Source organism: Hydra viridissima, unplaced genomic scaffold (genome assembly GCF_058129835.1).
Source record: "Hydra viridissima isolate aposymbiotic clone 2 unplaced genomic scaffold, HvirCarnegie_v1 scaffold_17, whole genome shotgun sequence".
NCBI classification, from domain to species: domain Eukaryota; kingdom Metazoa; phylum Cnidaria; class Hydrozoa; order Anthoathecata; family Hydridae; genus Hydra; species Hydra viridissima.
This window is the reverse complement of record NW_028324316.1, coordinates 472,649-485,380: the sequence shown is the minus strand read 5'-3', so window position 1 is coordinate 485,380 and position 12,732 is coordinate 472,649. Positions and strand designations below refer to the sequence as shown.

Sequence of the window (12,732 nt, the reverse complement as noted above, 5' to 3'; positions counted from 1 at the left end):
CTTTATTTTCGTCATCCTCAGATTTTTCACCATCCTCAAATCTTCTTCACTAACCAAGTTTGCAAATTTTTTTGTTCCTAAATTAAAATGTTTCCTTTTAAAAAAACTTTTTGTAGAGGTAACGTTTTATATCGTTGATCTAAATCCGATCGAGACTTTATGGAAGATATCGGGGTGGCTTCACAAGATAATCAAATCTCTAATTTCAATGAGTTTTTGGGGAAGTTCAAAGCATCTAAAATGCCGCTATTGTCGAACGTTGTCAAAGGCTGGTTAGTAGTATAACATCAAGATGTGCTGAAGTAGTAAAGACTAATGGCGACCTGACAAAATCTTAACATTAATTTAAATGATGTAGATTTTTTATACAGCACAATTTTTTTTGTTTGATGTGCTATTTTTATTATCACAACTTCCTTGTAAACTTTTTTTTCTAAATGGAAATTGATACATTGTTTTTTTAATTTCTCCGATAAAGAAAGAAAATATATTAACTCTAATGAAGAAAACTTTAAGTGATTCTGTGATCATTTAAGTGATTCTGTGATCATCACTGTATTTCTGTGATGATCACTACATGGACGTGGAGTAAGAGAAAATAAATATTTTTAAGGGTGTGTGATTAAATTGAGGTAAATATTTTCTACACGTTGCTTTTCTTTATACTTTTTTAAATTGATTAATTTCGGATTTCTTTCTTTTCTTTCTTTCTTTCTTTTCCACAAAAAATTTCTCGCTTCGAAGAAAATTAAAACTGTGTTCTCAGTCCGCACATTAAAGAGATCATTGATGATGATGAAACAAGATCATCTTAAATTAAAGATGTAAGATGAGCTGGTTTATTTGCTTCTCTAAAATTACCTTCAATGAAGTGATTTTTTGGGAACTTGGTTATTTTGAAAAAAGTTGATTTAGGTAGTTCTCAGACTTTTCTGGTATGATATGACTTTTATTCCTCTAATAAAAGAGCCTAGTCGAAGCATTGATTAAATTTGCATGAATGGTTTGCATTAATTCACATACCTTTTATATAGCTGTTGAAAACAAGCTCGCTCTTTTAAATGACTCATATTTTGCAATCAGTTGATATAAAGCCGTTTCTGACATATTCATCAGTTTTTAAGTCGATTCTCCGTATTCCCTGCATTTTGGCAAATAATCTCCCCTCATTTTGGCAAGTAATTTTAATGGAATAATTTGATGTAGTAAATCTTGGATTAGTTTAATCAAATGCTTTATTATCAAAAATTTTCGCGGGATAAGCTAACCGCGAAATTTAAAACGAACGCATCGCTGAAAGAAGGCATCGCTGAAAAAAAAAAAGCAATTTTCGCGGAAATAAATCTATATTTGCAGATCGAAGAAAAATGTTTTTTTTCGCGGATTGGGTGTCTATTCGTTGAATTCATGAAAATTCCTGACCATAAAACAGCTTGCAAGAGCCTCACTCCGTCCCCTTACAGAAGTATATGCAAATAAGTCGCGAAATTGTATTTTTTACGAAAAGCGTTTCAACTAATGTTATTGTTGTTGGTGTCGGTGGCGATGGTTTTAAATAAAATTTGTTAGATTAATAAACGTAAGGGATCCACGCTAAAAATTAAATCGTTGACTCAAATTATCATGAGCGATAGGTATTTCAGCCAGTTAAAAAAAAAAAAAAAAAAAAAAAAAAAAAAATTAAAAAATTAAAGAATTTAAAAATTCCGAGCACTTTTTTTTTACCATTCAAATTTTTATGATGAAATTTAAAAATTTTAAAGTTTTATCTGTTTAACAGCATTTTTTTTTTTCTTTTAATGTTTGTATTTCAATTGCATTCATTATTTATCAATTCTCAGGTCTCTCTTATTATTATTATTACTTTTTTTGCTAATGTTTATTATAAATTTATAATACTTCATTTCTATTTGCTAACATGAGAAGCATCTGAAGTTTTAAAGTTTTCGTTTCTTTAGAAAGCGCAGTCAGGAAAAATCGATTCCTATTTCTTCGTTGCCTTGACAACAAATTTTTTGATAGCAGAAGTTGAATGATCCTAAATTTAATGTTTCTTTTGTTCTTAGCTTTTTAAGGTTGGTCGTTTTGCAATTGAACAATGGAAGGTAACATTCTGGTTTTTGGTTATCTTTTTAAATAATTGTGTTACTGATTTCTATTTTACTTTTTACCGGACGCTTTAAACTAAAAAAAAGATGTTTTAATCAAAGTTCTATGTTAGCGATTTTTTCCCCGCAAGACGCTTTAAAAAAAATAAAAAACGTTTCAGATATTTTTCTTCGTTTAGTTCTCATTGGTCAGTGAACAATATATGAAAATGTTATGCTCTTTGTTTAGGACTTGAAAAATGAAATCAATATATTATACTGAACCAAATAAAGATTTGTTGATCAGCCAGTCTTAATAGCAAGGCAGCCACAAGGTAAGAAGTAGAGAAATTTCGATTTTAAATGTTTGTCGGACTAATTCAAATGTTCAACTTCAGACGATTTTTTGTACTCGAAATGTTATAAATTACAAATGTTCCAGCAAAAGCTATATATAGCTCAAACATAATAAAACACTATTTAAAGCTGAAAATCGGTTTACAATATTTTGTTCGAACGTGAATTATTTACGATTCTCAGATTAGTAAGAAAATTAGTACACGCGAAAACAAATACTTTAAAAACTTTTAACCTGAATACCGAGAAAATCGCTTTTTTTCAACTGAGGATTTAATTTAGTAATTTACGAGAACTAATCAAAAAAATACAATAAAACGTTTATCGATTATCAGTTATCGGAAGAATGATGCGATTAATCAATAAAAAAAAACGTAATATTAGTAATTTAAACAACAATGAAAGAATGTAAAGCTCGGAACATGAGAATTTTAATTCTGTGAAATTTAACCTGCTGCTAAATTCTTGACGTAGAAAATAATTGCTAAAAATAAATCCAATTCGAAAAACTTACTTCATCATTTTGAAAAAACCTTAACAATTTAGTGATAATTTAAGTAATTTGGCTACCTTTGTTAAAATTTTATTTTTTTAGCAGAAAACTTTTGGGTCTTTCTTTTGTTTTTTTTTTTTAAATTCCAACAGGAAAAAATATTACAAAGTTTGTTAGGTTAGTTCACTCTCGGTCTGCATAGACTTCCGAGACGACAAATAGTCAAGTGTAAAATCGTACACTACTTAACATCATCATATGATGTGAGCACTCTGAAAAATCAAAATAAAATCCAGCTGTCCTCTTCTTTTATGGTTGCGGTGCTGAATTAGTTTTTCACATTTTCTAGGGGGAGTATTATCACATAACCTATGGCAAGCTGCATAATAGCTGAACAAAAATTAGCGTACCATTAGGCTGCTTAATGAAATATTATAATGAGAGAGTTAAATTGTAAAGATACAAAAATCAGTGTATCTATTACTACTTATAGAAGTTTAAAAGATGATAAACTTTGTTTACCAGCGCGATAAAATATGTTATGGATTGTGATGACATTTTTATATTTTACTTTTTACAGAGAAAGAATATTGCTCCAAGCTTGTAACAACAACAAAATTATCTCTATATATATTTGCTAAGTGATACTCTATGCATATATGATAATAATAGTAATATCTATGTATTACGCTTTTACATTATTGTTAACACATTATTACAATATATAGATATTTTTTGTTTTTACATTTGATATGCTGTACATAAGTTATATATACACCATGTTTACACTTCTTGTGTGTTAATAGTTCAATAAAGCTTTCTTTTACAATTTGCTTTTTTACTTACATTAACATAAATAGTATTTTGGTGTTTATAGCTTTTATATTGTATATTTAGATATAAAGACATGAATGGACTACAAGGAGGATTTACAGGCTTCATGAAGATAAGAATACTTGAAGCAATGGATCTCAATAAAACCAATGTTAAATCTCAAATTGTAACTTCAATGAAAGTTTCATCTCTTGATCCATATTTACAGGCATATGTTGATGACCAAGTTATTGCCAAAACCTCCAAGAGAATATCAACATATTCCCCTATTTGGGGAGAAGATTTTAGTATAGATCTTCATAAAGCAAAAATTTTAAGTTTAACCGTTTTTCATTCATCTAAAGTTGGTGCAGACTCATTTGTTGCTAATAGCTCGCTACCAATTCAAGAGATTATAGATGAAGGACAATCAGATCTCTGGGTAGGAACATGTGTTATCTATTACTATTGTTGTTTGACTGCAATCAAACTTTCCTGCAAAGATGCATTTTATGTATTTTAGCCTATGAGATAATAAGCTTGTTTTTTAATGATATCAGACATGAATGCCTAGTAATATAAAGATTAAGATCAGGCTTTATGTTTAGGTTTGGATAGTGTAGGGTTAGGTTAGCAGGATGTTGCAAAAATTAGAGTAATAGCAGAGATATTTTTTGTAGAATCTTTATTGATCTATAGTTTTTTATTTTACTAATAATGTTGTTGCAAGTACTCACTAATTAAAGTGCAATTTAAAAGTTATAAACAAGAGTTGTTAAATGAATGTCTATTTGAATTAACTATATGTAGCTGCAATTACCAATTAAACTTGGTGAACTTTGACATAGATGTAAATACCAATTAAATTAGAAGTACTTTAGCATGTAGGTAAAATGTTAGAACATCAATACAAATTTTAGTAGAAATGTTGCTTTGAAAATAAACATTTTAAGTCTAGATTTTTTTGCTGCTGTTTGTATATTCATAAAACTTCATATTCATAACTTTCATATTTATGTTTATTCTTCTTTGTTTTACACTTGGGATAACTTTGGAACAGGTTTTTTTTTGTAATAACATTTTGAAATTATAGGAAATGTTTGATAAATAGTACCTTAACAAACATTTGAAGAGATTAAAAGAAAAAAAAAAAAAATAGAAATGTTGTTTTATATCTTTCAATGTTTCTTTATAGATTCAACTTGAACCAGCTGGCAAGTTACATTTATTTATCGAGCTGAAATCTGGAGAAGGTATCTAAACTTAGTAACCAATTTTTTTTTTTAATATCCCATTAAGAAATATAAAAAAGAAATAATAGTTTCAAAACATTTCTTTTTATTATTCTATATTTTATATATAAAAGTTATACTAAAGAGAAAGTTAGAAGTTCGTTTGTCTTTTTTAGATTCACAACCAAGAGCCAACTCTATTCAGTTCAAGCAAAGAGATAGTTCTTATTTAAATAAAAGAGGGCGTCGAAATGCTGTGCGCAGACGCGTTCATCAGATTAGTGGACACAAGTTTATGGCAACATACCTGCGTCAATTTACTTTCTGCTCACACTGTAAAGATTTCATTTGGTAAGTTGTTCTGTTCAGAACTATTTACTAAATCTATAATAAATAATAATTAGTATTTATGTTAAAATAGCCAAAGTTATATTTTATGTAAATTCTGCTTTTAGGGGTGTGATTGGGAAACAAGGCTACCAATGCCAAGGTAATGATTTTTATGCTGTTATATTTTTTTTTATGCAAGTATTATGAGTTTGGGTATAAGTTGTTTTACTTTAGGTAGGTTATGTGTTATGTGGTAAGAGCATAACTAAGATTCATTGTATCTTTCAGTTTGCAGTATAGTAACCCACAAGAAATGTCACCATTTAATAGTTTCAAAGTGTCCTGGTGTAAAAGTAAATGAGGACACAACTTTAGAACAGGTACATTTTAAACTTTAATGAACTTTTAAAATAAAATTGGAAGTCACTTATGTTATACTTTAATTTTCTCTTATAAGTTGGAGAATCAGAGAATTAGTTCAACTTTTGTCTCTTTTAGAGGTTTGGCCTAAATGTTCCACATAAATTCCAGACTCACTCTTACAGACGCCCCACATTTTGTCAGCATTGTGGTTCATTATTATATGGCATTATAAAACAAGGTGTTCAATGTAAAGGTATGGTTAATTTGTTTCCTGCTATTTTTATAATAGAGTGTTAAGTTATTTTGTGTAATTTTTGTAATAGTGCGTAAAGTTATAGTGTGTAAAGTTACACAAGATAACTTTGTCAAACTTAAAAATTAATAATTTTTTTTTCATTCTTAAGTTTGAAAAAAACTTGATGTAATGCTTAACTGATTTTAAACTTTTTCCTTCTTTGAGGATTCTATAAAATAATCTTTCATGTGACATGATATAGGTATGATGTCTATCATGACATGATATATGATTTACTGCAGCTTTAAAAAAGTTTCCATATTTTATCCATTTCCTGTCCTTGCTTGTTTTTTAAAATACAACTTATTTTTTCACCAATATTTTTTTTAAGACTGCGCACTTAATGTACACAGAAGATGCCAAGCTAATGTTGCCAATGATTGTGGTGTAGATAGACAAAAACTTGCTGAAATTTTAGGTGAAATTGAGAAGAAAACTGTTCATGATATAACTCAAACACACAGCCAACCCAAGAGAATAATTGTGAGTTTTTTCAAATGTGAATGTTTGTTTTTATCTTAATAAAAACTGTGTTAAACTTGTTCTAAAGTAAAAAAAAAGTTCTTCATGTAAAAATTCTGTAGTTTTGTGGAGTTTGTTTAAAATTGATGCTGGGTTTAATGATTTTAGAGATATCCTTGCTATTATTTCAACCCCATATATATGAAATACAGAACTTTTTTCTTTCTAAAAGTCTCAGAGATCAAATGTTACTAATTTACATGTATTAAATGTAAAGTGTGTATTGTTCTTTAATGTTTCATTAGTTGCTGTTTAAACTTTCTGTTGAGGTTTTTATTAATAATACAGTAGTTAAAAAAAAAAAAAATCTCTTTTTAAGTTAAAAAAAACAGCTCTTTTTAAGTTTGTTGTGGTTTTTAGGCTATTTTGTTAATGACCTTTTTTAGGATGGAAATCATAATGGAAGATCCAGTGTCAGCTGCACTGTATCAAGTAACCCCACTACTGTTAAACAATCTATGACCAAAACACTTTCACTAAATGATAAATCCTCTATATCTAGTCTTGCATCCTCACCAGGGCAGAGGCGTAGAAATACTAGTTTTGACACTAAGTACACAATGGATTCTTTTACTTTCTTAAAAGTTATTGGTAAAGGAAGCTTCGGAAAGGTTATTTTATTTATGTTATTATTTATATTATGTTTAAGGTATATATTTGCTCATCCAGTGGATTTCTAACATTCTTAACAATGCATTTTTACTTCAACTATTTAGTTTCGATGCAATTTTTACTGCAAATAGTTAGTTCAAAATGCAAATCAAATTTTTTAATAATGGAAATGACTTTTAAATAAATGGACAGGGTGTTAGTTTAGAAAAGTCTATTTAAGTGTAAATGTACCTTGAAATTTACATGTACTCTCACATTTAAGTGTTTATGAAAGTACACCTTGCATTTTTCTTTTCAACTTTTGATAAAAAAGAAATGTTTAAAAGATGTTGCAATCTTAGTAATTTTCTTTTTAAATTAATGTTTAAAAAAAAAAAACTTTTTTTCTCTTAGGTTATGTTAGCAGAAAGAAAAGGATCCAATGAACTGTTTGCCATTAAAATACTAAAAAAAATTAATATAATACGCGATGATGATGTTGAGTGTGTGCAAACAGAAAAGCGTGTTTTAACCATCACTGGACAGCACCCTTATCTTACTTCGCTTCATTCATGCTTTCAAACTCAGGTTTTTAAATTTTTTTGAACTCATAGGGTTTAATAATTTAATCTCTTATCTTAACAGATAGTTGTTTTAAAACAATTGCTATTGCAGCTGTATTTGTAAGAAATACTTATCAGTGTCTGTATTGCACCTGGATGAGCAGTATCAGGTACAGATAAATATCTGTTTTAACAATTGTCTAATTTTTCAAAACAAAAAAAATAAACAAAAAACACAAAACAAGTTTGCTTGTTTTTTTTTTTTGTTTTTTTTTTTTTTAATATTAACAAGAAAAAATTAAGATTTAAATCAAACCTTTAGTTATAAATTTTTTTTTTTTTTTAAAAATTATCAGCAGTTAAAATTATTGATATAAAGTTTGGTTTTTCATAAAGGTTCTTTTTGTAAGCTTTTATATAAGAACTTCTATTTTCAAAAAAAGATAAAGTTTTTTCAGTTTTTTTGTTTTTTTTGTTTTTTTGTTTTAAAAAGAAGTAAAGCAAAAAATGATAAAAAAATATAAATTTGATCCTTAATTATTCTTTTTTTCTTTCACAACTTGGAAAAGACTTAAGAGGCCATTTTACTGATAAACAAGTTAACATAGGTTTTGTAAAGAAGCTTTTTGTATTTTTTTTTTTTTTTACAATTTTTGTTTTGACTTATACAGAATAATTGCAAAAACTTACTTAAATAAATTCATTTAAAGATGCATCAATAAGAAATGGTTTTCTTTTAAATACAGCAAAACAATTTTTTTTCATTTTATTATGGTTAACTATTTATTTTCTTCTTTAAATTTATAAATTTTTGAGTTTTTTATATTTTACTTTGTTAATCCCAGCATTGTTTTTGTTTCCACTAGCAACATGAAACAATGAATTTACTTTAATTTTTTTTTACAGTGGACCTGTATTTCAGCATTTTAGAAATATAATTTATATTCGAAAAATCATTTAAAAGCTAACTAAGTTGAAAAATTTTGGTTCATTTTGTAGACTTGACCATAATCCAAATTACTAAGGCACTTTAAACAAAATATTAGCATATTTAAATTTTTTAAGCTATAAAAAAATTTAAATTATACTAAGAAGGTTGTTTTATTATCTTTCTAAAAAATTGTAATGTTCATCTATAATTTAGTGTTTTATTTTTAGAAGCACTTGCTTTTAAATTCCTTATTAGTTTACCAAATGGTTCTCATTCCATAGTCTTTACTATATATGTAACTAAAGAGGTTTTAAGAATAAGCTTACATTTACCTATGATTGTGTGGTATATATGTCTTCTGATAAGATTTTGTTTGTGACCTTTCTGTTAGTAATTAAGCAAGTATCACTAAACTGCAAACACATTACTACTTTATTTGATTCACTTTATGGTCTGACATCTTGATTTGGTTCCATTTGTTTTTTTAAAAAAGTTCTGGACATTTTTTGAGAATAGATCACTCTATTGATGGCATCATTTACTTTTATACAGTTTTTTATAATTGTTGTCCCAAAATAAATAATATTTTTACATTTTAATAATTTTCTTCGTTTAGACTTTTAATTTACTGAGTTCATTTTTAACTCAGGATTCATTTTTAACTCAGAGGATTCCTTTTTAGCTCAGATGATTACTTTTTAACTCAGAGGATTACTTTTTAACTTAGAGGATAACTTTTTAACTCAGAGGATTCATTTTTAATTTACAGAGTTTATTTTTGGTTAAATTGTTGGTGAAATTTGTTTTTTTTTCTCTTTTTTAATCACGTTTGAAGAAAGGACATCAAGTATTTTATAAAATTCACAAATTTTAAATTTAAACATTAAAGATATTAAATGTTGATGATTGTGAAATAGCAAACACACATAATGTTTTTTTGATTTTTTTCATTTTTCACAAGTTTTCCTGGTTTTTATAATAAAAAATTTCAATCTCTGATCTGAATTTTGAATGTTCACACATTCAAAATTCAGATCAGAGATTGAAATTTTTTATTATAAAAACCAGGAAAACTTGTGAAAAAGTTTATTTTAAACTTGTGAAAATGTTTAGTTCCCAATAATTTTTTTTTTTATAGTAATGGCCACTTTGCCTTAACTTTTATTTAGGACATGTTTTGGATATTTATTTTAAAATGAAAAAGATTTTGTTTAGGAAAGACTATTTTTTGTCATGGAGTATGTAAATGGAGGTGATCTTATGTTTCAAATACAAAAAGCAAGAAAATTTGATGAAAACAGATCAAGGTTTTGATTTCTTCTTATTTTCTCATAATAGCAAGAACTAAGTTTCCTTAATTTTCAATAGATTTCTTGGTATTTCTCTGTAAATTTTTTCTATATAATTTTCCTACAAAACTTTTCCATAAAATTTACCCTAAAAAAAATTGATAAACTTTAAAAGGTTTTATGGTGCAGAGATCACGCTCGCTTTGCAGTTTCTTCATTCCAATGGGATTATTTACAGGTAACTCATTTGTGTTCAAACTATTTTCTTTCTCATTTTTATGCTTAAAAGGAAACTAGCTAGGAAAAAATGTCAAATGATACAAAAACATGAAGTCAGGTTACATTTATTACATATATTAAAAAAAAAAAAGTTTTAAAGATGCTTAGGCATCCTCTAATGGGGATGTTAAGCAGTTGTTTATTTTTCTAAGTGTACTCAACTGAGTACGGCCAGCATTAATGGTTTAATAGTATTATATTCATAAATGTACATTTAGAATTCTTCAAAGTAGATAAAAAGTTTTTTATTCCTACTACAATATTATTCATACTTTTAATTGATTGCAAAAGTCACCAAATTATATAAAGAAAAAATAATAATAGGGGAGTAGTAAAAATTACTAAAAAAACTAAGTATAAGATACAAATCATAAATTATGAGGGTGTTTTTTTTGTCAATCTTTGTCCTCTAAATTTTTTGAGCATAAAAAAAATGCTTATCATTTTATCTTATTAAAAAATCATTAAAAGGAAAGATTTCAATAAGAATAAACTAAGAAAGTAATTCTAAACAATAGAGAGTATAAGAAAAGTATTAAAGTAATTTTTAGGTCTATTTTCATCATAATGTTATTGGGTTATATAGACTACTCAAAGATTGGCTTACACTAACTGTAATATATTTATCTTGAAGAAAAATGGTACTTTAAAAACCATTCAAGATGGCTTTATGAAAATTCAATAAAATTTTTTTTACCCCATTGTTTTACCCCATTTTTTTAACCCAAGTTATTATTCATAGAGATCTTAAACTGGATAATGTATTATTGGACAGCAGTGGACATGTTAAGCTAGCAGATTTTGGAATGTGCAAGGACAATATGGCTCAGTTACGTGTGACCACAACATTTTGTGGAACTCCTGACTATATTGCACCAGAGGTAATTTTTCTAGTTAGGTTTGCTACAAGAGAAGATGTTTTTATTAATGTTTGAAGCTTAAGTTTTTTAGATATTTCATCTCCTTTTCTTTTGCAAAAGAAACTCTAATTTCTTGTTGTAGATTGTATGTGATCTTCCTTATGGTGCATCTGTTGATTGGTGGGCATTAGGTGTACTTATGTATGAAATGATGGCTGGCCAGGTTGGATTTGCTTGTTATATCTAACAGATGACACTAACATTAGTAGCATTAAATTCCTTCTTAATAAAGCACACATAGTATTAAGTAAACATAATTTATTACCAATTTGACATATCTAAAGCTAATAACAATTATTATATTTCTGCAACAGTAAATATTTTAACTCTGAATGATTTTTTTTGTTTGTATGTAGCCTCCATTTGAAGCTGATAATGAAGACGAATTGTTTGAACGGATCCAATCAAGTGAAGTCTTGTATCCAGTATGGCTTTCACGAGAAGCAATATCCATTCTCAAAGGAGTAAGTTTTACAAAAGCCTATTGTGTTTAAAAGAAGCAGTGAAATATAAATTACATCAATCAATTAAAAATCATCCAACCAATTTAAATTTAATCAACCAACATTTCTGATTTATCTGCTCAACAATTTTTTTTTTTAAATTTATTAAGATTTTTTGTTGTGTGTTATAGCTACATATGGTCCACACTCTTTTACCTTGGTTGACACTTTATTGATCTCTCCTTTATAACTTTTATAAAATATATCTTTAAGTTTTCTTCATAGTTATTGACTAAAAACTATGAAAAACGTTTGGGATGTGTTCCTGGAATTGGAGAAGTGGCTATAAATAAGCACCCATTCTTTGCTAGTATAGATTGGAGGAAACTTGAAAAAAGGCAAATTCAACCACCTTTTCAGCCTCAAATTGTAAGTAAAAGCAAATAGTTTAAACTTTTTAAAACCATTTTTAAGGAAATGTCTGTCACAAAAAAAATTCTCATATTTTATGTTTTACATTTTGTAAATAATTCTAGAAATCTCGCACTGATGTTGCTAATTTTGACACTGACTTTACACGAGAGAATCCATGTCTTACACCTGTAGATAATGAGGCTGTTGTTAACATAACACAAGAAGAATTTTTAGGGTTTTCATATGTCAATCCATCGTTTGTGTAAAAAAAATTTTTTTTTAATTCGAACATAGTTAAACAGTAAATATTTTAATAGTTTTTATTTTGTTCATTACTTTCTATTTTTATTTTCATTACTAATTTATTTGTGCAATTTGTTTTTTAGTTTATTTTGAGTGTAACCAAGTAGTTAAGTAGAAATCAATTAAATCGTCATAATTATTGCATTTTGAATCACTTAAATTGAATATTTAGTAATATATAATACTAACCTGCAAGTATTTAGTGATGTATGCAACAAAATCGATTCTTTTTTTGTAATATAAACATGAGCAGTGAATTATTTATTGTTTTTACGTTTTAACATTTTCAGAGATTCTGGATGGATTTTTTATAAATATTGTTTTGTCTCTAAATGTGAGATTTGAAAATGAAACAGAAATTCACATAATCTAAAAATTCACGATGAAAAAGAAAAATTTTTTTCTGATATTCTTGTTTTTTGCAATTTGAAAAAATGCAGACTTCGGCATAATCGCAATTGTGTCCTTTACTTTGTGAATGTAAAATTTGGGAATAATTGTTCAAAA

General features: G+C 27.2%; 1 protein-coding gene across 2 annotated transcripts; it reads left to right on the top strand.

The window, feature by feature from the left end:
* The first annotated feature begins 1,941 nt into the window (after nucleotides 1-1,941).
* On the top strand, nucleotides 1,942-12,457 carry LOC149876910 (calcium-independent protein kinase C-like). 2 transcript variants are annotated; one of them, XM_090074480.1, is made up of 18 exons: nucleotides 1,942-2,105; nucleotides 2,338-2,422; nucleotides 3,835-4,192; nucleotides 4,946-5,003; nucleotides 5,159-5,333; nucleotides 5,438-5,472; nucleotides 5,601-5,692; nucleotides 5,811-5,928; nucleotides 6,302-6,453; nucleotides 6,879-7,103; nucleotides 7,498-7,671; nucleotides 9,793-9,884; nucleotides 10,042-10,104; nucleotides 10,888-11,026; nucleotides 11,148-11,228; nucleotides 11,422-11,529; nucleotides 11,794-11,937; nucleotides 12,045-12,457. In XM_090074480.1, exons 3-18 carry the CDS (start codon nucleotides 3,845-3,847, stop codon nucleotides 12,186-12,188), a joined length of 2,148 nt encoding a protein of 715 aa, XP_089930606.1. In that variant the 5' UTR covers nucleotides 1,942-2,105; nucleotides 2,338-2,422; nucleotides 3,835-3,844; the 3' UTR covers nucleotides 12,189-12,457. The 2 variants fall into 2 exon arrangements, with proteins under 2 accessions (XP_089930606.1, XP_089930605.1); XM_090074479.1 differs by lacking the exon at nucleotides 1,942-2,105 and having other exon boundaries at nucleotides 2,303-2,422.
* Nucleotides 12,458-12,732: the final 275 nt, after the last annotated feature.

What these genes read in the sequence shown, in the direction of transcription:
- LOC149876910 (XM_090074480.1), top strand. Translation starts at nt 3,845, where the DNA reads ATGAATGGACTACAAGGAGGATTTACAGGCTTCATGAAGATAAGAATA. An exon ending in AAGGACAATCAGATCTCTGG is followed by an intron (nt 4,193 to 4,945) that starts GTAGGAACATGT and finishes GTTTCTTTATAG; the next exon opens with ATTCAACTTGAACCAGCTGG. An exon ending in ACAAGGCTACCAATGCCAAG is followed by an intron (nt 5,473 to 5,600) that starts GTAATGATTTTT and finishes TGTATCTTTCAG; the next exon opens with TTTGCAGTATAGTAACCCAC.